The sequence below is a fragment of the Xenopus tropicalis genome, chromosome 7 (assembly GCF_000004195.4).
Source record: "Xenopus tropicalis strain Nigerian chromosome 7, UCB_Xtro_10.0, whole genome shotgun sequence".
Lineage (NCBI taxonomy): Eukaryota > Metazoa > Chordata > Amphibia > Anura > Pipidae > Xenopus > Xenopus tropicalis.
In genome coordinates, this window is record NC_030683.2 from 2,001,013 (window position 1) to 2,027,562 (window position 26,550).

At 52.2% G+C, this 26,550-nt stretch overlaps 1 protein-coding gene across 1 annotated transcript in view; it reads right to left on the minus strand.

Annotated features, from left to right (window-relative positions):
* Window positions 1-26,550, minus strand: part of sorcs3 (sortilin-related VPS10 domain containing receptor 3) — a 225,124-nt gene that overhangs the window by 155,801 nt on the left and 42,773 nt on the right. Inside the window, exon 2 of the mRNA XM_031905700.1 lies at window positions 3,119-3,186. Within this exon, the coding sequence (XP_031761560.1) occupies window positions 3,119-3,186 (68 nt within the window). The remainder of the gene's footprint in view (window positions 1-3,118; window positions 3,187-26,550) is intronic.

The window sequence follows — 26,550 nt, forward strand, 5'->3', positions numbered from 1 at the left end:
CTGTAGACGCAGCAGAATAATAAACTTCTCCCCGTCAGGAGTCGGACCTGACAAAGGCACCTTATGGTAAGTCGCATTTGCGGATCAATTCTAATGGAATGTATAATTTTGCCAGAGATTAAGCTGATTTTTGCACTAATTAGCAAATGCTGCAGTTCAGCCCCATAATTAACCCAGAGAAAGTGGCTTATGTTGGGGGGGGGGCGCTCTCACAGGTAATGGGATTGCTGGGGGCCACGGGGGGGGGGTATAAGGGCAGGTTTGTGTAAGTAATTGTGCAAAGTAACGAGGCGCTGGATGAGGGGGGGGGCGGATTTTTTCCGTAACCTTCAGATAAGAATCAGTGACAGCGACGCTGTGATTTATAGAAAGGGACCGGGGGAATTGGGGGCCCCGTCTCCTCCTACAGCGGCTGAAAGTCAAAGGGGGCAAAGAAACAGATGGTTTATTCTCATTTGTGATTCAGCGGCGGCTGCACAATATCCCTGCCCCGTGCCCCCTCACTAATGGAACTGAACCCCACTTGCACCTTCCACTCTCACTTGGGGGTCCCCAATATTCTCACATAAGCACCGGGGCTGCCCTTTATCTCACAGACAGATGTGCGGCAATGGAAGTGCAACACTTTGGGGCGAGGGCAATAGGACAGACACTCACAGCATTTATTACTTCACTTTTAAGCTTGAGTTCACATTAATAATAAACCTCTCCTTATCTGTAAGCCTGAGGCACCAGCAATGGCTGGGCATGGGGTTGTTTATGCAGAGCTCATTCTCTCTGTTTAAACAAACACTTCTGGTGATAGAGAGACCTGCCTCTGAGGGTGACTCACAAAGCTGGTAGGTAGGAGGAGGAAGGAGAAAGAGGGGAGCACAAAAGCAGAGGGGGGGGGGGGATGCATAGAAGGCTGGCATGTATAGGGGCAGATGGTTGGGCAGTTACTATTCCATCAGTGGGGCACAAGGCTGGCATGTATAGGGGCAGATGGTTGGGCAGTTACTATTCCATCAGTGGGGCACAAGGCTGGCATGTATAGGGGCAGACAGTTGGGCAGTTACTATTCCATCAGTGGGGCACAAGGCTGGCATGTATAGGGGCAGACGGTTGGGCAGTTACTATTCATCAGTGGGCACAAGGCTGGCATGTATAGGGGCAGACGGTTGGGCAGTTACTATTCCATCAGTGGGCACAAGGCTGGCATGTATAGGGGCAGATGGTTGGGCAGTTACTATTCCATCAGTGGGGCACAAGGCTGGCATGTATAGGGGCAGATGGTTGGGCAGTTACTATTCCATCAGTGGGCACAAGGCTGGCATGTATAGGGGCAGATGGTTGGGCAGTTACTATTCCATCAGTGGGCACAAGGCTGGCATGTATAGGGGCAGACGGTTGGGCAGTTACTATTCCATCAGTGGGCACAAGGCTGGCATGTATAGGGGCAGATGGTTAGGCAGTTACTATTCTATCGGTGGGGCACAAGGCTGGCATGTATAGGGGCAGACGGTTGGGCAGTTACTATTCCATCAGTGGGGGCACAAGGCTGGCATGTATAGGGGCAGATGGTTGGGCAGTTACTATTCCATCAGTGGGGCACAAGGCTGGCATGTATAGGGGCAGATGGTTAGGCAGTTACTATTCTATCGGTGGGGCACAAGGCTGGCATGTATAGGGGCAGACGGTTGGGCAGTTACTATTCCATCAGTGGGGCACAAGGCTGGCGTGTATAGGGGCAGATGGTTAGGCAGTTACTATTCTATCGGTGGGGCACAAGGCTGGCATGTATAGGGGCAGACGGTTGGGCAGTTACTATTCCATCAGTGGGGCACAAGGCTGGCATGTATAGGGGCAGATGGTTGGGCAGTTACTATTCTATCGGTGGGGCACAAGGCTGGCATGTATAGGGGCAGACGGTTGGGCAGTTACTATTCTATCGGTGGGGCACAAGGCTGGCATGTATAGGGGCAGACGGTTGGGCAGTTACTATTCCATCAGTGGGGCACAAGGCTGGCATGTATAGGGGCAGATGGTTGGGCAGTTACTATTCTATCGGTGGGGCACAAGGCTGGCATGTATAGGGGCAGACGGTTGGGCAGTTACTATTCCATCAGTGGGCACAAGGCTGGCATGTATAGGGGCAGATGGTTGGGCAGTTACTATTCTATCGGTGGGGCACAAGGCTGGCATGTATAGGGGCAGACGGTTGGGCAGTTACTATTCTATCGGTGGGGCACAAGGCTGGCATGTATAGGGGCAGACGGTTGGGCAGTTACTATTCTATCGGTGGGGCACAAGGCTGGCATGTATAGGGGCAGACGGTTGGGCAGTTACTATTCCATCAGTGGGGCACAAGGCTGGCATGTATAGGGGCAGTTAGAACAGTTCAGTCCGTACAGGAGACAGATTTGGGGGGGGGGGGGCAGTAATGTGACACAAGGACCGAAACTGAGGAAATCAAGTCACAAAGAGGGAAAGGAAAACATGATGGACCGTGTCCCCCACTTTGCCCCGCTCTTAGTAAATAAGGCCCGGGGCCGGGCAGACTCTGCTCATTTCCAGGCTCCACACGAATCAGTTGAGAGATTGAGGCAAAAACATCTGGAAAACACAATGTGCGGCGCTCGGGGCTCAGAACAATTAATTAGCATTGTGCTGGAAACGTCAGGGTTTTGGGGGATTCAGCAGAATTGGGGGGGTGGGGGGGGGGAGTTTAGGAGCAGCATCTGTGCCGGGAACTCCCAGCAATAAATCATCTGAGCTGATGGGGGGGGGGGCTGCGCCGGGATAACGTGGGGGGGCTGCAACTCTCTCCAAGTCACATCCAATCACATTGCATGAAAAGTGATGCTGCTGACACTCAGACCTGATTGGCAGGCCAGACAGTGGGTGAAGCTCGGTGGGCGGGTCTTTTATCAACCTCAACGACTATGTAGGCGGAATTGTCTGTTAGTGTGATTTCACCTGCAGAGACCCTGTTACCCTTTGCCACCATCAGGGGGCAGCAGACAGAGCAATAATGCTGCAGACTGCAGTTGATTCCGAGCAGCTAAGCGCGGTACATCTACAGATCATTTTACAGTTTATACCCCAAGGGGGGGGGGTTTATGAAGTAGGTACTTACCTCCAGAGAGAGCTCTCCGTCACACTCCCCAAGTTGAAGTCGTAGAGTTTTGTCAGAATCAAAATCACCTGGAAGGGAAAGAGGAGACAAAATGAGTTGCTGCATCTCTAAATACCCCGGGGATATACCCCCCCCCCCCCCCCCCCAGGCAGTGTAATTAATCCTGGGGTATTAGTGCGGATCAGACGCAAGCAAAGAGAATAATCATTAGTCGCATTAATTCCTGCAGCGGGAGACTTCTCCTTTAATCCGGCAGAGAGCTTGTATCTGAAACGGGGACGGCCGGGAGCGATCAATTAAATGCCGTTAATTTGTGGAACATTTGTTACAGGAACAGACAGGGAGTCACCGGGGGCCCCACAAACACTTTGTAAGGAAAACACTCGTGTGCTGTCTAATTGGACTCACGGAATCTCTAATATTCCCACAGCGTCAGCTGCAATGTGAGCAAAGTAGCACTGTGGCCCCGAGATACAACTCTCCATCTTGCCCTACTGTCTCCATCTTGCCCTGCTGTCTCCATCTTCTCCTACTGTCCCCATCTTGCCCTACTGTCTCCATCTTGCCCTACTGTCTCCATCTTGCCCTACTGTCTCCATCTTGTCCTACTGTCTCCATCTTGTCCTACTGTCTCCATCTTGTCCTACTGTCTCCATCTTGTCCTACTGTCTCCATCTTGTCCTACTGTCTCCATCTTGTCCTACTGTCTCCATCTTCTCCTACTGTCCCCATCTTGCCCTACTGTCTCCATCTTGCCCTACTGTCTCCATCTTGCCCTGCTGTCTCCATCTTGTCCTACTGTCTCCATCTTGTCCTACTGTCTCCATCTTCTCCTACTGTCCCCATCTTGCCCTACTGTCTCCATCTTGCCCTACTGTCTCCATCTTGCCCTACTGTCTCCATCTTGCCCTGCTGTCTCCATCTTGCCCTACTATCTCCATCTTGTCCTACTGTCCCCATCTTGCCCTACTGTCTCCATCTTGTCCTACTGTCTCCATCTTGCCCTACTGTCTCCATCTTGCCCTACTATCTCCATCTTGTCCTACTGTCCCCATCTTGCCCTACTGTCTCCATCTTGCCCTACTGTCTCCATCTTGCCCTACTGTCCCCATCTTGCCCTACTATCTCCATCTTGTCCTACTGTCCCCATCTTGCCCTACTGTCTCCATCTTGTCCTACTGTCTCCATCTTGCCCTACTGTCTCCATCTTCTCCTACTGTCCCCATCTTGCCCTACTGTCTCCATCTTGCCCTACTGTCTCCATCTTGCCCTACTGTCTCCATCTTGCCCTGCTGTCTCCATCTTGCCCTACTATCTCCATCTTGTCCTACTGTCCCCATCTTGCCCTACTGTCTCCATCTTGCCCTACTGTCTCCATCTTGCCCTACTGTCTCCATCTTGCCCTGCTGTCTCCATCTTGCCCTACTATCTCCATCTTGTCCTACTGTCCCCATCTTGCCCTACTGTCTCCATCTTGTCCTACTGTCTCCATCTTGCCCTACTGTCTCCATCTTGTCCTACTGTCTCCATCTTGTCCTACTGTCTCCATCTTCTCCTACTGTCCCCATCTTGCCCTACTGTCTCCATCTTGCCCTACTGTCTCCATCTTGCCCTACTGTCTCCATCTTGTCCTACTGTCTCCATCTTGTCCTACTGTCTCCATCTTCTCCTACTGTCCCCATCTTGCCCTACTGTCTCCATCTTGCCCTACTGTCTCCATCTTGCCCTACTGTCTCCATCTTGCCCTGCTGTCTCCATCTTGCCCTACTATCTCCATCTTGTCCTACTGTCCCCATCTTGCCCTACTGTCTCCATCTTGTCCTACTGTCTCCATCTTGCCCTACTGTCTCCATCTTGCCCTACTATCTCCATCTTGTCCTACTGTCCCCATCTTGCCCTACTGTCTCCATCTTGTCCTACTGTCTCCATCTTGCCCTACTGTCTCCATCTTGCCCTACTATCTCCATCTTGCCCTACTGTCTCCATCTTGCCCTACTGTCTCCATCTTGCCCTACTGTCCCCATCTTGCCCTACTATCTCCATCTTGTCCTACTGTCCCCATCTTGCCCTACTGTCTCCATCTTGTCCTACTGTCTCCATCTTGCCCTACTGTCTCCATCTTGCCCTACTATCTCCATCTTGTCCTACTGTCCCCATCTTGCCCTACTGTCTCCATCTTGCCCTACTGTCTCCATCTTGCCCTACTGTCCCCATCTTGCCCTACTGTCTCCATCTTGCCCTACTGTCTCCATCTTGTCCTACTGTCTCCATCTTGTCCTACTGTCTCCATCTTGCCCTACTGTCTCCATCTTGCCCTACTGTCTCCATCTTGCCCTACTGTCTCCATCTTGCCCTACTGTCTCCATCTTGTCCTACTGTCTCCATCTTGCTCTACTGTCTCCATCTTGTCCTACTGTCTCCATCTTGCCCTGCTGTCTCCATCTTGTCCTACTGTCTCCATCTTGCCCTACTGTCTCCATCTTGCCCTACTGTCTCCATCTTGTCCTACTGTCTCCATCTTGCTCTACTGTCTCCATCTTGTCCTACTGTCTCCATCTTGCCCTGCTGTCTCCATCTTGTCCTACTGTCTCCATCTTGCCCTACTGTCTCCATCTTGCCCTACTGTCTCCATCTTGCCCTACTGTCTCCATCTTGCCCTGCTGTCTCCATCTTGTCCTGCTGTCTCCATCTTGCCCTACTGTCTCCATCTTGCCCTACTGTCCCCATCTTGCCCTACTGTCTCCATCTTGCCCTACTGTCTCCATCTTGTCCTACTGTCCCCATCTTGCCCTACTGTCCCCATCTTGCCCTACTGCCTCCATCTTGCCCTACTGTCCCCATCTTGTCCTGCTGTCTCCATCTTGCCCTACTGTCTCCATCTTGTCCTACTGTCTCCCTCTTGCCCTACTGTCTCACTGTCTCATTGTAGTTTGGCAGGAAATGCCCCCAATCCCCATAGTAGCACAACCCCCCCCCCCCACACACACACTTATTGCCCATTCTAAGGTGTGACAATGCTTCTCCTTTTGGACACATGACTATTAAGGCCCCCAGGTTGGGCAGGTTAAGTCTGAGCCAACGCGCAGGTCCCATGCACCTTCCCAGCCAATAGGCAGACTCTCAGCAGTGGGCCCCGCCCCCGAGGAGCGCTATTTAAGGAGCTCATTGATACCAAGTGTCGGCAGGAGCTGAACCCCTTCATTAAGATTCTGAGAAGCTGCAGTAAGTGTTTGACACCCACAAATGCCCCAAGGAGCACTTACAGCCCCACGCAGAGACCCCGCCAGACGCCGCGCTAAAGCCGCATTCTCTGACCCCCAATCGACTTTACTTTTTTAAGACGAAGCAACTTGTTTCTGCGACTCTGTATCCAGTATGGAAATAAATTGCATCCTAACGACTTGGCCTGTGTTCAAGGCATGTTAATAGCTCTCATTAACGATGGGTACATTGTGTATGGCACAGAGCGCCGCATTTCCATAACGAGCCGGCGGGTCCAACCATTCTCCATACGGCGCTATCTGTTACACGGGGGGGGCAATTACCTGAATCAATAGGATCTGCACTGTTTATGGAGGCAGCACCTGTAGCTCAGGGGGTGGGGCTGGAGGTGGGAGGGGCCTAATGAACTTCTATTGTTCTGTAGAAAGAATGGGACAAGGGTGCAGTGATCTTGCTGAACCTCTAAACTCTGCATAGTGTTACACACAGAGCTGTGGCCCTATGGCTGGGCCTGTCCCAGCTCAGTGCCGAGAAGCCTGAATGCAATGTAGGTTTTAGCTTGGGGAAGGGGGGTCATTATCATGGGGAAGGGGGGTCATTAGCTTGGGGAAGGGGGGTCATTATCATGGGGAAGGGGGGTCATTAGCTTGGGGAAGGGGGTCATTAGCATGGGGAAGGGGGGTCATTATCATGGGGAAGGGGGGTCATTAGCTTGGGGAAGGGGGGTCATTATCATGGGGAAGGGGGGTCATTAGCTTGGGGAAGGGGGGTCATTAGCATGGGGAAGGGGGGTCATTAGCATGGGGAAGGGGGGTCATTAGCTTGTGGAAGGCGGGTCATTAGCATGGGGATGGGGGGTCATTAAGTTGGGGAAGGGGGTCATTAGCTTGGGGAAGGGGGTCATTAGCATTGGGAAGGGGGGTCATTAGCTTGGGGAAAGGGGGTCATTAGCATGGGGAAGGGGGGTCATTAGCTTGGGGAAAGGGGGTCATTAGCATGGGGAAGGGGGGTCATTAGCTTGGGGAAAGGGGGTCATTAGCATTGGGAAGGGGGGTCATTAGCTTGGGGAAAGGGGTCATTAGCATGGGGAAGGGGGGTCATTAGCTTGTGGAAGGCGGGTCATTAGCATGGGGATGGGAGGTCATTAGCTTGTGGAAGGGGGTCATTAGCTTGGGGAAGGGGGTCATTAGCATGGGGAAGGGGGGGTCATTAGCATGGGGAGGGGGGTCATTAGCATGGGGAAGGGGGGTCATTAGCATGGGGAAGGGGGTCATTAGCATGGGGAAGGGGGTCATTAGCATGGGGAAGGGGGTCATTAGCATGGGGAGGGGGGTCATTAGCATGGGGAAGGGGGGTCATTAGCATGGGGAAGGGGGTCATTAGCATGGGGAGGGGGGTCATTAGCATGGGGAAGGGGGGTCATTATCATGGGGAAGGGGGGTCATTAGCTTGGGGAAGGGGGGTCATTAGCTTGGGGAAGGAGGTCATTATCATGGGGAAGGGGGGTCATTAGCTTGGGGAAGGGGGGTCATTAGCATGGGGGAGGGGGTCATAAGCTTGGGGAAGGGGGGTCATTAGCATTGGGAAGGGGTAATTAGCATGGGGAAGGGGGGTCATTAGCATGGGGAAGGGGGGTCATTAGCATGGGGAAGGGGGTCATTAGCATGGGGAAGGGGGTCATTAGCATGGGGAAGGGGGTCATTAGCATGGGGAAGGGGGGTCATTAGCATGGGGAAGGGGGTCATTAGCATGGGGAAGGGGGTCATTAGCATGGGGAAGGGGTAATTAGCATGGGGAAGGGGGGTCATTAGCATGGGGAAGGGGGTCATTAGCATGGGGAAGGGGGTCATTAGCATGGGGAAGGGGGTCATTAGCATGGGGAAGGGGGGTCATTAGCTTGGGGAAGGGGGTCATTAGCATGGGGAAGGGGGTCATTAGCATGGGGAAGGGGGGTCATTAGCTTGGGGAAAGGGGGTCATTAGCTTGGGGAAGGGGCTCAGTCACCCCAGTTTATAGGGGTCACTTGGGCACAATAGCACTGAACACAATACATTCTCATCTTTTTTCCCACCCTAAAATAACAATGTCATTGGCCAATCAGACCCTGGGTGCCAGACAAACCAATCAGGAGACTCCCCTAACCCTCACTTTGTTCCTCTGATGATTGACACCCGGGGCACAAACCCCTCTAACACCCCTAGTTGGGTTCAAGGCTGCTAAGCCCATTCCCCACCCCCGAGGAACATCCCACACATATTCCTCCCATCATTTATATCCAGCCTTACAAACACCCAGGAGACACTTGACTGGTTGATAATGAGGGAAATCCCTCCTTAAACAGCCCTGAGTACCTGCTGACGTTATAACCCCACCCCCGAGGAACCTTATTAAATCTTAGTCATCCCGGAAGGATCCTAGCCCTAAATACAGGGGCCCTACATACACAGCAGAACCGGACCTTACTACCTGCCCAGGGTGGGAAGCCAACTGACTTCTTGGTACCAATGGGTATTACTTTGAGCAGCTGAGGGGGCAAATCTAAACCCCTCCCCTGAGGATGCGGCTCAGCATTTACTCCCAGGGGCCCATCTGCTTTTCACTACTCGCCGTCATTCCTATTGACTTATATGGGAAATGTTCAGCCAATTATTTTCAGGGTGGAAATGTGCTCGTAATTCGCATTTTTGGGGAGTGGGGGGCCCAAACTGCCGGTGGGGGGCACCGGAATATCATTTTTATCACTTATTCCCAATGACTTTCCTTCGCCCGGTGACAAAGCGATAAAAGGGTTTTTTTCCCTCCCCATTTTCAGATTAAAATCTCAGCGCTTCCCCTGGGGATCCCCCCTCCCTGTTCCAGGCGCATCCGGAACCCGGCGAGGGAATCAATCAGCCGGTTCCTCGCACGTTCCGGAGCGCCGAGACCTTTCAGGCCTATAAAATTTTAGTGGGAAGGCAAATGACTTTAGTTCATTAAACTTATGGAGAGCCCCTGCCAGCGCTGAATTAGGGAAAGTGCTCTGCATATGGGAAATGTGACGGATGGGCCTTTGTGCGCAGCCACTGGCAGTACAAATGGGCCCCGGCGCCGGCGGAGCCGAGATGGAAACCCCTTACAAGATTAGCATAAGGTGAGAAAGACGGGCAGCGGCGCCAATGCATCACGGGGGAACGGGCAACGGGCGATTGCTTTGTGCAGACGAATGGCACCGCGGCGCTTAAACAGCTGCCAATTTATTCCTCCGCTCAGAGTTCTGCCCCCTCCGCCGGGGAGATTGGGTCAGCGCCGCCGCGGCCTATGCTTTTCAGCGGCACCGGTAATAAGTGAGCCATTGGCACCCATGGGAAAAACATGGCAAAGGGGTGCCCAGGGCCTGCACCTTTATACAAAGCTTTATATTGCTACATTGTTTCAGGAGTCAGAACCAGCAGTGAACAGATTATAAACAAGTAATTAGAGAAATGGCTGAAAGCTCCGCCAGAAGGTAAATCCATGACCCCCAGTAAGGGCAGGTGGGGACCCAGGGGCCAATCATTGCTCTTACACTGCCGCGGGATGGGGCCACTTTGCTTTAGATGCAGCGGGGGGGGGGTGGCAGTGGGCAGGTGGGGACCCAGGGGCCAATCATTGCTCTTACACTGCCGCGGGATGGGGCCACTTTGCTTTAGATGCAGCGGGGGGGGGGGGGGGCAGTGGGCAGGTGGGGACCCAGGGGCCAATCATTGCTCTTACACTGCCGCGGGATGGGGGCCACTTTGCTTTAGATGCAGCTGGGGGGGGGGGGGGGGGCAGTGGGCAGGTGGGGACCCAGGGGCCAATCATTGCTCTCTCTGCCGCGATATGGGGCCACTTTGCTTTAGATGTAGCCGGGGGGGGGGGGCAGTGGGCAGGTGGGGACCCAGGGGCCAATCATTGCTCTTACACTGCCGCGGGATGGGGGCAACTTTGCTTTAGATGCAGCGGGGGGGGGGGGGGGGGGGCAGTGAGAGATTTCATCTGATTCTTATTTATGAGGAACCGGGGAGTTTGGGCCCAGGAACAGACAGGGATGGGGGGGGGGGGTCAGTACCAGTGTAACACTAATTAGATTCCCAGTTCCTGGGGGGGGGGGGGGGGGGAGCGCAGGCTGATTGCTGGGTGATTGTGTCGCACAACAAAGGGAGGGAATATTGTGCCGCGGCGCCGGGAGATAATACCGATAATTACACCAGGAATTACAGACAGCGGCTTCATGTTTTCCTTAACCCCTTGTTTATACAGGGCTCATCCGCTAAGAGCAGGGGCAGGTTATTTGTTCAGTTGCCCCTCGCTGTGCTCCCTGGCACCATTTAGTCACATTCAGAAACAGAATGAGCCCCCTGTTACCCCACCAAGGTCCCCTCTTACCCCCAGTCATGTGGCGCAACCTAAATCACTGCTGCCAATCAAAACACCTGTTATTAGCAGGCGAGTGCAGTGTCCTGCCATCATGCCAACCAATGCCAACCCCATGCCAACCCATGCCAACCCATGCATATACTCCAGCATCTACCCCCCATTATCCCTTATCTGCTTCATTATCTCTAACCTGCCCCCCATTATTTCTAATCTGCCCCCCATTATCTCTTATCTGCTTCATTACCTCTAACCTGCCCCCCATTATTTCTAATCTGCCCCCCATTATCCCTTATCTGCTTCATTATCTCTAACCTGCCCCCCATTATTTCTTATCTACCCCCCATTATCCCTTATCTGCTTCATTATCTCTAACCTGCCCCCCATTATTTCTTATCTACCCCCCATTATCCCTTATCTGCTTCATTATCTCTAACCTGCCCCCCTATCTCTTTCCTCAGTTCCTACCTCCCCGTTACTAAACCCACAGCCCAGGCCACTAGGAGAATGGGGGTCACACTGGGGCCCCTCACACTCGGGGGGGTGGGGGGCATGGCTTTATACTAAATACAGCTGATGATCCCAGTAATCAGATTAATGCGACCCCTAAACAGATACCGGATGTTTATTGGGGCAAATAAAGGGGTAGAACAGAATGAATAGGAACTCACTCAGATATGGGCTGCAGAGCTCACACTCAGTGGGGCCCAGGGTTACACCTTACTGGTTCCCTTTGGCCCAAATCTATGGGACTGAAACTGTAATGTACCCCCCCCCCATATACACATGCCAGGGGGTCAGCTGATCTATCCATGACACGGGTGCCAGTCCCCACCCTGGGGTGTCTGGGTGTATATGTGTGGGTGAGAGTTGGGGGGCACATGTAAGATTCGGGGGGGGAGGGGGACAGAAGGAATTCGCTCCCATAAAATAATCTTGTATTTAAATGCCAGTCCCAGGGGGCAGTTGACTCATTCGCTCGCTCAGCCACAGAAATGCCCCCCGGCGCCACGTGCCCAATTAGCACAACACATATTGCGAGACACAGACAGTATCTGACAGATATTAGCATGACCCCCCCAGGGATACAGTCAGGATAACGTGGCACCGGGGAAATGTAAGCTCCGAGCAAAACCAGAACAAAGCGCTAAATGCCCCACGGGGGCTTCTCTGGCACCGAAACTACCCTGCGATGGGCAGGTACCAACCCCAACACCCTCTGCTCTGAATAGCAACAACTTAGTGCCATCAGAAACTTCGGGGCCCCACACAAGGTATTTATATGGGGCCCCCCATGAACCCAAGCAAGCAGTACCACAATAAACAGCTGATGTTCCTCTATAATAAGCCGTTCATATAAAGAGTTCCATTGATTAATGTGCTAGTAAGCCAGTCAGTTTATTGGGGGGTCGGTGGGGTTTGCCCTAAGTTTAACCCCTTCCCACCTACCTGCCCCTGCTCTGTCATTGCTTGATATGGAAGTTACGTAAGTTTTTGCTTAAATTACGTAAACTGTGTAAGTTTAGGGGCCCAATGATGTTGCTGTGGGGGGAAATGTATGTAGGGGGCATGTACAGAGGGGGTAGATATAGAGGGGGCATGTACAGAGGGGGTAGATATAGAGGGGGCATGTACAGAGGGGGTAGATATAGAGGGGGCATGTACAGAGGGGCAGATATAGAGGGGGCATGTACAGAGGGGGCAGATATAGAGGGGGCATGTACAGAGGGGGTAGATATAGAGGGGGCATGTACAGAGGGGGCAGATATAGAGGGGGCATGTACAGAGGGGGTAGATATAAAGGGGGCATGTACAGAGGGGGTAGATATAGAGGGGGCATGTACAGAGGGGGCAGATATAGAGGGGGCATGTACAGAGGGGGTAGATATAGAGGGGGCATGTACAGAGGGGGTAGATATAGAAGGGGCATGTACAGAGGGGGCAGATATAGAGGGGGCATGTACAGAAGGGGCAGATATAGAGGGGGCATGTACAGAGGGGGTAGATATAAAGGGGGCATGTACAGAGGGGGTAGATATAGAGGGGGCATGTACAGAGGGGGTAGATATAAAGGGGGCATGTACAGAGGGGGTAGATATAGAGGGGGCATGTACAGGGGGGTTAGATATAGAGGGTGCATGTACAGAAGGGGTAGATATAGAGGGGCATGTACAGAGGGGGTAGATATAGAGGGGGCATGTACAGAAGGGGTAGATATAGAGGGGGCATGTACAGAGGGGGTAGATATAGAGGGGCATGTACAGAAGGGGCAGATATAGAGGGGGCATGTACAGAGGGGGTAGATATAGAGGGGGCATGTACAGAGGGGGTAGATATAGAGGGGCATGTACAGAGGGGTAGATATAGAGGGGCATGTACAGAAGGGGTAGATATAGAGGGGGCATGTACAGAGGGGGTAGATATAGAGGGGCATGTACAGAAGGGGTAGATATAGAGGGGGCATGTACAGAGGGGGTAGATATAGAGGGGGCATGTACAGAGGGGGTAGATATAGAGGGGCATGTACAGAGGGGGTAGATATAGAGGGGGCATGTACAGAGGGGGTAGATATAGAGGGGCATGTACAGAAGGGGTAGATATAGAGGGGGCATGTACAGAGGGGGTAGATATAGAGGGGGCATGGTAAACAGGGGGGGCGTGTACAGAGGGGGCAGATATAGAGGGGGCATGTACAGAGGGGGCGTGTACAGAGGGGGCAGATATAGAGGGGGCGTGTACGGAGGGGGCAGATATAGAGGGGGCATGTACAGAGGGGGTAGATATAGAGGGGGCATGTACAGAGGGGGCAGATATAAAGGGGGCATGTACAGAGGGGGGAATGTATGAAGGGGGGGTGTTTATATAGGGGCTCAGATCCTGAATGCCCAGTAACAGGGGGGCAATTCTGTTGCGGAGGGAACGGATCTCAGTATTGTGTGTTTTCTGCAGATTTGTTGAGTGTTTTTGCCATAATTGTGACTATTTTAGTTCAATAAATAATATTCCCATTCTGTAGGGAACCCGGCGGCCGTCATTGCGTCCCACTATCATTCTATCCGGCCGGGACTAAAGGTGGATCCATGAATCACGGATACGGTTACCCCGGCAACCTTTTGCCCAGGCCCTGCCCACATATCACAAAATGACAGAATTCTGCTGAATTTCAGGCCCGTTTGGAGGAATCTGGAAGCCGTTATCTCTCCCAAGAATAACTGTCTGACGGGAGACGATAGATAATTTTGCTAATGGAAGATAAATCACAAGTGCAGATAAGTACCCTTGAAATCACTCATGATTATTTAAATGGTTTTTCATAAATGGCATATTACAACTCTTGTAATCTATAAATTATAATTAAATATGATACAGCTTAATAACCTGTGATGGCTGCTGCGCCCGGATTCCCAATAATTGCCTCCGCTGATTGCTGAACTGCACTAAAGTTTCCTTTGGTCGGGTTTAAATCCTGCGCTCAGTAAGTAAAACTCATCTCTGTGCTCAAAGCCTGTAACTTACCTCTACCCCCCCATAAGGGCAGTCAGGTTATGGGGTTCCCTACCCAGAGAGGGGGAATGAGTGATACATTGGGGGGGGGAAGGAAAGGAGATCTCACCATCAGCATAGGAAGGGGTTCCTTACTGTAAGGGCAGTCGGGTTATGGGATTCCCTACCCAGAGAGGGGGAATGAGTGATTCATTGGGGGTGGGGAGGAAAGGGGATCTCACCATCAGCATAGGAAGGGGTTCCTTACTGTAAGGGCAGTCAAGTTATGGGATTCCCTACCCAGAGAGGGGGAATGAGTGATACATTGGGGGTGGGGGGGAAAGGGGATCTCACCATCAGCATAGGAAGGGGTTCCTTACTGTAAGGGCAGTCAGGTTATGGGGTTCCCTACCCAGAGAGGGGGAATGAGTGATACATTGGGGGTGGGGAGGAAAGGGGATCTCACCATCAGCATAGGAAGGGGCTCCTTACTGTAAGGGCAGTCAGGTTATGGGATTCCCTACCCAGAGAGGGGGAATGAGTGATACATTGGGGGTGGGGAGGAAAGGGGATCTCACCATCAGCATAGGAAGGGGCTCTTTACTGTAAGGGCAGTCAGGTTATGGGATTCCCTACCAATAGAGGGGGAATGAGTGATTCATTGGGGGTGGGGAGGAAAGGAGATCTCACCATCAGCATAGGAAGGGGTTCCTTACTGTAAGGGCAGTCAGGTTATGGGGTTCCCTACCAAGAGAGGGGGAATGAGTGATACATTGGGGGTGGGGAGGAAAGGGGATCTCACCATCAGCATAGGAAGGGGTTCCTTACTGTAAGGGCAGTCAGGTTATGGGATTCCCTACCAAGAGAGGGGGAATGAGTGATACATTGTGGGTGGGGAGGAAAGGGGATCTCACCATCAGCATAGGAAGGGGTTCCTTACTGTAAGGGCAGTCAGGTTATGGGGTTCCCTACCAAGAGAGGGGGAATGAGTGATACATTGGGGGTGGGGAGGAAAGGGGATCTCACCATCAACATAAGAAGGGGTTCCTTACTGTAAGGGCAGTCAGGTTATGGGGTTCCCTACCCAGAGAGGGGGAATGAGTGATACATTGGGGGTGGGGAGGAAAGGGGATCTCACCATCAACATAAGAAGGGGTTCCTTACTGTAAGGGCAGTCAGGTTATGGGGTTCCCTACCAATCCTGGTGCCCGACCCTAAACAGAACGGTGGCAGATTTTTGGGTCTCAACCCATAGGGTAAGTGCAGGCATGTGGGGGTCTCTATAGGGCACCCCCATTGTTTGGACCCCAAATATGTAACTTTAGTGCCACAAACTATTCAGTAGATGTGACATTGCCCGGTTCCCCTTTAACCCCTGCCATGCCACATGTTTCCTGGTAACGTCACAGGCATCCTGACCATGAAAGGGTTAACACTGGATGCCAAATGTCCAACATCTGTGGGACCACAGCGAATCGTGTCCCAATCGCTGTCCTGTGGGGCAGCAACCGACCAATGACACGGCTGCATTTATATTATTATTGCTGTACAACTGTGCATGTGTTGCCATTAGTTACAAGGCTGAGCAAAGACAGGTTTAGGGGTACCCTCTATGTACCCCAATCTCACACATCCAACCCAATCAATACACTCATCTCTACCCCTCAATGGGGCAAAATACTTTCCTCTATTATTTATCCTTCCCCCTGAGCTATTAGTCTGGCAGTGAATGCTGGGAGTTGTAGTCCAACACGGTGGGTATGTCCATTAAGACAAGCGCAAGAGGCGCTTGTACCGCCCAGTCTGGGATTGGACTGACCCGAAGCGCTTACAGAACCAGCTGCCTTTAACCCTTTGGTTGCGGAACAAATGGGTTCAGACACAACCTATTAATGTCCCTGTGTCTCCTCTGCCAACATCTCCGCTGGGGGTCCCGGCCCCCCCCCCCCCTGTCACTTGCAAAGGGCCCCAAGTCATCTGCTCAGTTAGTGGGAAACTATTCACTGTGACAGGGGGTCCGACTCCCCCCCCCTTACTGTCTGTAGCCCCCCCATCTCCTCTCATTTCCCCCCTTTCTATTTCCCTCTATCACCCTTAATTCAGCAACCAATCAGAAAATTGCTTTTAAACAGTGCTGCCTTCTAATTGGCTGATATTTGTTTCCTGAACAAAACTGCCATCGCTTTACTTGCCCTTTGGCGTTTCTTGCACCGACCCAAGTTCTAATACCCCGACCCGCTCCGTTTAGCTCAAGGCCGGGGCCCCCTGCACCCCAAGATTGACTCTTATTGGGGTTCACTGCACTTCTTTTATTCACAGTAAAGAGTTCCTGGAGGGATCAGAACATACAGAGAAAATCAAGTGAAGCAGAAATGAAGTGTAATGAGTAAAACATGAGTTAGGTATTTGCCCCACAGAGCTTACAATCTAAATATTATGTGCTTAAACCTACTATATTAATATATATATTTATCTACTCTGAGCGCTTTAGCGATTTCCATTTTTTATTACATTTAGTGGTTGCGATATTTGCAGTTCTACACGGCTGCCACCATGACTGCGTAACTGGGGCGCCCCCTGCTGTTGGGCCACAAATTACTGACCCAGGAGGAGTCTCCGGATGGAATCAAAGTTGTTTCTTGAAATATTTCGTCAATGGTGAAATGCGGAATTTCGAGAAAATTCGCTTATTTCTAGTTCTGTGTCGGTCACTGTCCTTATCCTCCCCCCCATAGCAGAACGGGACCTTATTGCCCCCCTGGGCAGGAATAGCTGTGCCAGGAATGAGGAATTCAGGGGCGTTAGTAAATCTCCCTTGGTTCAGCCTCCGGCTCCAATCACCAATGACTGACAGAGGGTGACAGTTAGGGCCCAAGTGACTGACAGTGGGTGACAGTTAGGACCCAAGTGACTGACACTTAGGGCCCAAGTGACTGACAGCGGGTGACACTTAGGGCCCAAGTGACTGACAGTGGGCGACAGTTAGGGCCCAAGTGACTGACACTTAGGGCCCAAGTGACTGACAGCGGGTGACAGTTAGGGCCCAAGTGACTCCCAGTGGATGACAGGACCCAAGTGACTGACAGTGGGTGACAGTTAGGGCCCAAGTGACTGACAGCGGGTGACAGTTAGGGCCCAAGTGACTGACAGCGGGTGACAGTTAGGGCCCAAGTGACTGACAGTGGGTGACAGTTAGGGCCCAAGTTACTGACAGTGGGTTACAGTTAGGGCCCAAGTAAATGACAGCGGGTGACAGTTAGGGCCCAAGTGACTGACAGCGGGTGACAGTTAGGGCCCAAGTGACTGACAGTGGGCGACAGTTAGGGCCCAAGTGACTGACAGTGGGCGACAGTTAGGGCCCAAGTGACTGACAGAGGGCGACAGTTAGGGCCCAAGTGACTGACACTTAGGGCCCAAGTGACTGACAGCGGGTGACAGTTAGGGCCCAAGTGACTCACAGAGAGTGACAGTTAGGGCCCAAGTGTCTCACAGAGAGTGACAGTTAGGGCCCAAGTGACTGACAGAGAGTCTGGGCCGGAGCTGATGAAGGGCAGGGGAAGGTTGAGCTGCGCAGATCATTTCCAGAGACAGAGTTGCCATAGAAATGAAATAGAGACAATGGGGCCCATGAATCACGGCGGCTCTGCCCCAGCGGAGCTTTATTGTATCAGAGCCGGATATCCCCGAGCAGCCGAGTGCGCCAGTCACAGCCCATTAGCGGCCCCATCACTGAGATGTATGTGCCCTGCTGGGAACCCCCAGCAACACCGCGCGGCACTAAGCGCCAGGCCTGCCATTGCCCTGATAGATCCCTACCGACCTGATCGCGGTGCCATTATTATACCCCCTGCCCCCCCCAAGCCCCGGGGCAAAGAGATACAGCTCATTCCTACTATAAACGTCTCTGGGGTTCAGCAGGCCCAGGCTCTATTGTGTTTAATAAGGAAAATAGAGCAGGAGGCGCCCTGCACCCCCAAACACTGTGAAAGATGCCCCAAAGGTAAATATGTCACCTGGAGGGGGGGGGGCTTTATCCTATTGGCCAACAGCATGGAAGTGATTGGCTTCTCTGTCTCATTCTCCCCTATTTCAACTCAAAAATCTATTGAGGCAATAATATGGGGACCCCTGCCTGACCCCTAACACCCCATTACTAACCCAAGGGGGTTATTATGAAGTTGCCCCTCCCCTTGCTGCTATAACTGCCCCTGCCCTTCTGGGAAGGTTCCCACTAGATGGTGGAACAGTGTTGCTGGGAGTTGCTCCCATTCAGCCACAAGGGCATTAGTGAGGTTGGGCAGTGATGTTGGGGGTCAGGCTCACAGTCGGGGTTCCATCCCACAGGGGGGCAGTTGGGTTGCCCCTCCCCTTGCTGCTATAACTGCCCCTGCCCTTCTGGGAAGGTTCCCACTAGATGTTGGAACAGTGTTGCTGGGAGTTGCTCCCATTCAGCCACAAGGGCATTAGTGAGGTTGGGCAGTGATGTTGGGGGTCAGGCTCACAGTCGGGGTTCCATCCCACAGGGGGGCAGTTGGGTCCCCCCTCCCCTTGTTGCTATAACTGCCCCTGAGAGGGTTAAACCAGTAGCCGCAGAAGCAGCCAAAGCAAAAGCCACTGACAGATCAGAGAAATGAACCCTGAATCTTCTAAAGACCGCGACCGCAGGGATCGTCAGGCTGTCATGTTCCCCAATAGAAAGGCACCCGCTGATGGGTGAAATCACCTTAAATAATTCATGACTTTGCGTCTGCACCCATTAATAACCAGAGAGCGTTCCGGGTCCCTTTACAAATGCTGTTGGCGCTCGGCGTTCCGGGGTCAGAGATCTTATGGGTCAGAGACAGAGCCCAGCGCTCCCAATTAGACAGTGACAGTCTCTTCTCCCCATTGGCATAAAGGCAACTGGTTATTTATCTGCAGCAACAGTCACTAATTGTTTATGGCTTCTCTCCCGCTAATTAGGGAACCCAAGCCCCTCCCTCCCTGCTAATTACTGGCACTTTCTCTTAATAAGGGCTAAAATGGCACAAATAAGCACTCACCCCAAATCCCCCCCTAACTGGCCTTCAGGCTGGGCCCCCTTAGCCCATAACAAGGTTACAGATATATAGAAACATTGGGGTAACAGTCACCCCGCTATAGTTCCAGGGGTACCCAGGGCACAAATAAGCACCCCAAATCCCCCCTAACTGGCCTTCAGGCTGGGCCCCCCTTAGCCCATAACAAGGTTACAGATATATAGAAACATTGGGGTAACAGTCACCCCGCTATAGTTCCAGGGGTACCCAGGGCACAAATAAGCACTCACCCCAAATCCCCCCCTAACTGGCCTTCAGGCTGGGCCCCCTTAGCCCATAACAAGGTTACAGATATATAGAAACATTGGGGTAACAGTCACCCCGCTATAGTTCCAGGGGTACCCAGGGCACAAATAAGCACTCACCCCAAATCCCCCCCTAACTGGCCTTCAGGCTGGGCCCCCTTAGCCCATAACAAGGTAACAGATATATAGAAACATTGGGGTAACAGTCACCCTGCTATAGTTCCAGGGGTACCCAGGGCACAAATAAGCACTCACCCCAAATCCCCCCCTAACTGGCCTTCAGGCTGGGCCCCCTTAGCCCATAACAAGGTTACAGATATATAGAAACATTGGGGTAACAGTCACCCCGCTATAGTTCCAGGGGTACCCAGGGCACAAATAAGCACTCACCCCAAATCCCCCCTAACTGGCCTTCAGGCTGGGCCCCCTTAGCCCATAACAAGGTTACAGATACATAGAAACATTGGGGTAACAGTCACCCCGCTATAGTTCCAGGGGTACCCAGGGCACAAATAAGCCCCCCAAATCCCCCCCTAACTGGCCTTCAGGCTGGGCCCCCTTAGCCCATAACAAGGTTACAGATATATAGAAACATTGGGGTAACAGTCACCCTGCTATAGTTCCAGGGGTACCCAGGGCACAAATAAGCACTCACCCCAAATCCCCCCCTAACTGGCCTTCAGGCTGGGCCCCCTTAGCCCATAACAAGGTTACAGATATATAGAAACATTGGGGTAACAACGTTATGGAACAGATACAATGTAACACGTAAGGAAGAGACAAAGAGCAAAGCATGCTGGGATTTGTAGTCCTATAGCAACTAGGGTGGAAATGACAATAACAAGTGAAGCATTTATATAAACAAGATGAAAACTGTAATTTTTGTGCATTTCCCTCTTTTCAGTAAAATACAAAAACAAATACCCACAATGCACCGGGAAAGCGCCAGGAGACGGGAATTTATTTCGCACTGAAAGACTTAAACAAAACGCCGGCGATTATTTTTGCTTTAATTCAAAGCTCAGAATGAACTGGGGAAATAAATGTGTCCTGAGCAGCGACTCCCGGGGGAACCAATGAGAGGGGAATAAGGGGGAATATTGGAAACCAGAGGGGGAGAAATTCCCGGGACTCTCAGCACTCTAATAAATCCGACTGCAGCGTCTCTTACTGACGTTCTCTATTTCATTACTGCCCCCCCTTATATATTTATATATAGTGACCCCCCCCTTAACTGCCCCCCCCCCCCCCCCCCAGTGTAACCAATCCCAACTGGGCCAGCCTTTCCCCATAACTGAGCCCATTCCCTTTATCAGCTTAGTCGCTCTTCCCTGTACTTTTTTCTATTTCATTACTGCCCCCCCTTATATATTTATATATAGTGACCCCCCCTTAACTGCCCCCCCCCCCCCCAGTGTAACCAATCCCAACTGGGCCAGCCTTTCCCCATAACTGAGCCCATTCCCTTTATCAGCTTAGTCGCTCTTCCCTGTACTTTCTCTATTTCATTACTGCCCCCCCCCTTATATATTTATATATAGTGACCCCCCCCTTAACTGCCCCTTCCCCAGTGTAACCAATCCCAACTGGGCCAGCCTTTCCCCATAACTGAGCCCATTCCCTTTATCAGCTTAGTCGCTCTTCCCTGTACTTTCTCTATTTCATTACTGCCCCCCCTTATATATTTATATATAGTGACCCCCCCTTAACTGCCCTCCCAGTGTAACCAATCCCAACTGGGCCAGCCTTTCCCCATAGGTCACAAACCGAAGTAAAGTAGACTTTATATTATGAGGCAGAAATGGTACATTTTCTTATTAATAACCCCCCCCCCCGTGCCCCCCATGCCCTCTCCCCCCTCAACTCACCCCTTTGCACACAGAGGGCAGATAGATCCTGATATTGCAGTAAATAAGTGGAACAGGTATATTTATCAGACAATGTTCTAGCACCCTTCCACCCACAGGAGAGCTGAATCGGCCAATGGCAGAGCTGCACAGGAAAGACAATGGCGCCAAGGAGAGGGAATGGGGGCAACTCCCTGTCACCCAAAGCTTAATGACAATTTACCCTTTTTCTCTGTGTAAGTGAATATCTGCCTGCTGGGGGCCGGGGGGCCGGGGGGGCCAGGCGTAGTCAGTACAGGGAACTCAAACTACGGCCTGTGGGCCCCCAAGGTCATTTACCTGGCCCCGCCCCCTTCATTAGTGTTGGCCAGTGGGGCGCTGTGACGTGACTCTCTGGGGCCGAGGACCACGCTGAGGCAGACAGGTAGTAGCCAGGGGGTAAGAACATAGCGGAGGTGGGGGGTGTAGTTTGGGGACTATAGTCCGGCCCCCCAACAGTCTTAGGGACCATGAACTGGCCCCCTGTTTAAAAAGTTAAATGGACCCCTGCCCTAATGTATCCTGGGTAAAATATCTGGGACCCACTAGCATCCCTCAATTGGCTGGGGCCCCCCGAGGGTCTGCTCTCCCTGAGGCCCCAAACCAACATCTCTCCTGATTGGCCAGTTTAGTTATCGATCAGATCCATTCAGGTCCCAGTGGGTCTGGGGGTACTGAGGGCACCAAGGTCTGACTCAAAACAGGGGCCCCACACCCCGTCCCCATGTCATCAGCTCATTGGCTCAAGAGTTGAAATCTTTGGTCATGTGATTGGCCAAACTGGGCAAAGATCGCCTTGTTCATTGGATTATGACTGGGCCCCTAGGGCCCCTAGAGTAACAACAGGTTCATACTGTGGCCCCGAGGAGCCCCATTAGAAGAGAATTGAATGAACATATCTATGTCTGGCCCTAACCCACCCTCTCCGGCCCCCCCACTCCCCGCAGGTCTCTATGGACAGAACCTTGAGCAGTGATAGGTGCATTGTAACTTTAGGTAGGAGGGATGCTGGGAGTTGTAGTCCAATAACATTTAGATGGGCGGTTCCGTAGGACAAAGCCCAGTATTACTGAAGTTTGAGAAGTTGGGAATTGAGCGAATAAAAGAGCCGGGTTCCTGGCGGGTCGGGCCCTACGGTGCCCGTGTGATTGAAGGTTGGGGAGCAATTACCGAATCCCTGATCCAGCAACAAAACAAAGCGGGAAAGGCAAAGCGAGCTCGTTATTATTATTACTGGGAGCCTTAACGAGCTGATTGCTGGCACTGGGCTGGGAGATCATGGAAATACATTAAAGGGCAAGTTAAACCAAAGCTCCTGAGCCCAGAACTGTCTGAACGCTGTCGGGGAGCTCAGGCGGCAGTTTCACTGTGCTGGGATGTTAAAGGGGGAGTTTAATAAGAGTATTTAATTATCCTTATCCAGCCTGCCTGCACCCCCAGTGTTACCCCCCCCCCCCCCCGGGGATCTCCCCAATATTGTATCAAATGCAGGGAATGGGGTACATTCAGTGTTGGAAGAACAGGTAGTGTGGGGGGGCATTGGGTACCAGGGGGCATCGGGTATCAGGGGGCATCGGGTACCAGGGGGCATCAGGTACCAGGGGGCATTGGGTATCAGGGGGCATCGGGTACCAGGGGGCAACGAGTACCAGGGGGCATCGGGTACCAGAACAAGTCAGCTCTGGGGTCTATTTACAGCCAATGCCGAGGCAGGATCCTACACTATAGTGCAGCACAAAATAGAGGGTAATTCAGTGAGCGGCCTGTAGCTCCCCCAAGGGGTGTGAGTGGAGTTAGAACCCAGGGGATACCCAGCGGTTGTTTGGAGGGTAGAGGCGATTACATTAGCCAACGTAATAGATGCCCAGAAGGTGCCCGGACAGTTGCTACTTACCCAAACCATGAGTAGCAGCAAATCAGAGGCTACCATTAGCCATATCAGTGCTGTAAGGCTATCTAACAAGCTGAGCAGGCTCCCTTTCTGTGACATCAGCAGGGGCGGGGCATCTAAGGAATTTAATAAATGTACCCCCCTTTCCTCATTCTTTCCAGATAAAGGGCAAGCAAAGCCTCCGACTCAGGACTGAGGGATCTCATTGTTACTCTCCCACACAGTTCCCATTATCAGCTCCGAGCCCTATATCCCTCGGGGCCACAACCATCTCCCTCCTGATTGGTTTCTGCAAGGTGTCGCTCATATGGGCAGAATTATCTCCAGGGCTGTATTTAGCCCCTGGGCACCGGCCCACTGACACATTCCAGTACAACCCCGGGGCCCCTGATATAATACTAGTAATGAGGGTCAAAGTGGGGCTCATGGGGGTCAATACTGAATTCCAAATGCCCCGACTTCCTGACTCCAAAGTACCAACTGGGCCACTGAATCAACCAATCACGGATAGGGATGCACTGAATCCACTAATTTCTGATTCAGCTGAACCCCGAATCCTTTATAAAAGATTTGGCCGAATACTGAACCGAATCCAAATCCTAACACGGAAGGGTTAAAGGGAACCGGGGCACCCGTCTGGCACCCAGAATGTGTCCCTCTCCTCCCGAGGCTGAATGATCTAATTATTATTATTGATGCAGTGCTGCGCAATCGAATAAAATAGGGAGTTTCTCTGTAGGGAGAGATTCGCTAATTGTGCCCAAAGGCCGATCGCTCACATGAAAGAGATATCAGATTTATCAATTAAACCCAACACTTTAACTAAACGTCTCTGACAGGCCAATCAGATCAAACAGGATCTCTACTCACTTGTAAGGGATCTGGGGCAATTATTTATTCACCTGTTGATACATGTGCTACATACGCCCCCTTGTGCTCCTTTGGGAAAAAACATTTCTGTAGCCAGTTCTGCAGATGACAAGAACCTATTTATGTTCCCAGCCCCCCAATACTTTTTAATTTAAAGGCTCCGGCACCCCCAATTCATGGGCCCCAGGAATGCAGCCGACATGGCCGAGGAGCTTTGTCTCTCACTGTTAGATCTCTATGGAGGAGAAGAAAGTGAGAACATGATGTGATTGCAGTCCCCCCAGGATTGTGGGAATGTGGGAACCCAAACCTTCAGCCCTTGGGAACCCAGACCTTCAGCCTGTGGGAACCCAAACCTTCAGCCTGTAGGAACCCAACCTTCAGCCTATAGGAACCCAAACCTTCAGCCTGTAGGAACCCAACCTTCAGCCTATAGGAACCCAAACCTTCAGCCTGTAGGAACCCAACCTTCAGCCTGTAGGAACCCAACCTTCAGCCTGTGGGAACCCAAACCTTCAGCCTGTGGGAACCTAACCTTCAGCCTGTGGGAACTCAAACCTTCAGCCTGTAGGAACCCAACCTTCAGCCTGTAGGAACCCAACCTTCAGCCTGTAGGAACCCAACCTTCAGCCTGTAGGAACCCAACATTCAGCCTGTAGGAAACCAACCTTCAGCCTGTAGGAACCCAACCTTCAGCCTGTGGGAACCCAACCTTCAGCCTGTGGGAACTCAACCTTCAGCCTGTGGGAACCCAATCTTCAGCCTGTGGGAACCCAACCTTCAGCCTGTGGGAACCCAACCTTCAGCCTGTAGGAACCCAACCTTCAGCCTGTGGGAACCCAACCTTCAGCCTGTGGGAACCCAACCTTCAGCCTGTGGGAACCCAAACCTTCAGCCTGTGGGAACCCAAACCTTCAGCCTGTGGGAACCCAAACCTTCAGCCTGTGGGAACCCAAACCTTCAGCCTGTAGGAACCCAACCTTCAGCCTGTGGGAACCCAACCTTCAGCCTGTGGGAACTCAACTTTCAGTCTGTGGGAATCCAAACCTTCAGCCTGTAGGAACCCAAACCTTCAGCCTGTAGGAACCCAAACCTTCAGCCTGTGGGAACCCAAGCTTCAGTCTGTGGGAACCTAAACCTTCAGCCTGTAGGAACCCAACCTTCAGCCTTTGGGAACCCAAACCTTCAACCTGTAGGAACCCAACCCTTCAGCCTGTAGGAACCTAACCTTCAGCCTGTAGGAACCCAACCTTTAGCCCGTGGGAACCCAAACCTTTAGCCTGTAGGAACCCAAACCTTCAGTCTGTGGGAACCCAAGCCTTCAGCTTGTAGGAACCCAAACCTTCAGCCTGTAGGAATCCAAACCTTCAGCCTGTAGGAACCCAACCTTCAGACCGTGGGAACCCAAACCTTCATCCTGTAGGAACTCAACCTTCAGCCTGTAGGAGCCAAAACCTTCAGCCTGTGGGAACCCAAACCTTCAGCCTGTGGTGACCCAACCTTGTCTGTGGGAATGATGAGTCAGAATAAGCCCCCCCTATACCCCTGCCCTGGGGCACAATGATGAGATTCTGTAACCCACCCCCTGCCCGGGGCACAGTGATGAGATTCTGTAACCCACCCCCTGCCCTGGGGCACAATGATGAGATTGTGTAACCCACCCCCTGCCCTGGGGCACAATGATGAGATTGTGTATCCCACCCCCTGCCCTGGGGCACAATGATGAGATTGTGTAACCCACCCCCTGCCGTGGGGCACAATGATGAGATTGTGTAACCCACCCCCTGCCGTGGGGCACAATGATGAGATTCTGTAACCCACCCCCTGCCCTGGGGCACAATGATGAGATTGTGTAACCCACCCCCTGCCCCGGGGCACAATGATTAGATTGTGTAACCCACCCCCTGCCCTGGGGCACAATGATGAGATTGTGTAACCCACCCCCTGCCCTGGGGCACAATGATGAGATTGTGTAACCCACCCCCTGCCCTGGGGCACAATGATGAGATTGTGTAACCCACCCCCTGCCCTGGGGCACAATGATGAGAAAAACGTGAAACATTTCTGTTAATTTCTGGCTAATTATTCTTTAAAAGGCAGTGAAATGGGCAAAATCCTTAGAAAAGATCATGTTGTTTCTAATCCTGGGATTAAGCTCTTTATCTTCCCCAGAATTCTCTGCATCACCTGGATTTTGTGCCGGATTTGATTTCAGTAAATTCCTTCTGCAAGGAGCGGCAGCGAGTGTCAGCGGCGCGGCTAAAAGGCACAAATAATCTGCCCCCCGGGAACAGATGAGTGGAACGAGCGACTGCACCCCAGGTCCGGCCATTGAGGCGCCCACGGCGCCATTATGGTGCCATTACGGGCAGCGGCGGAAATT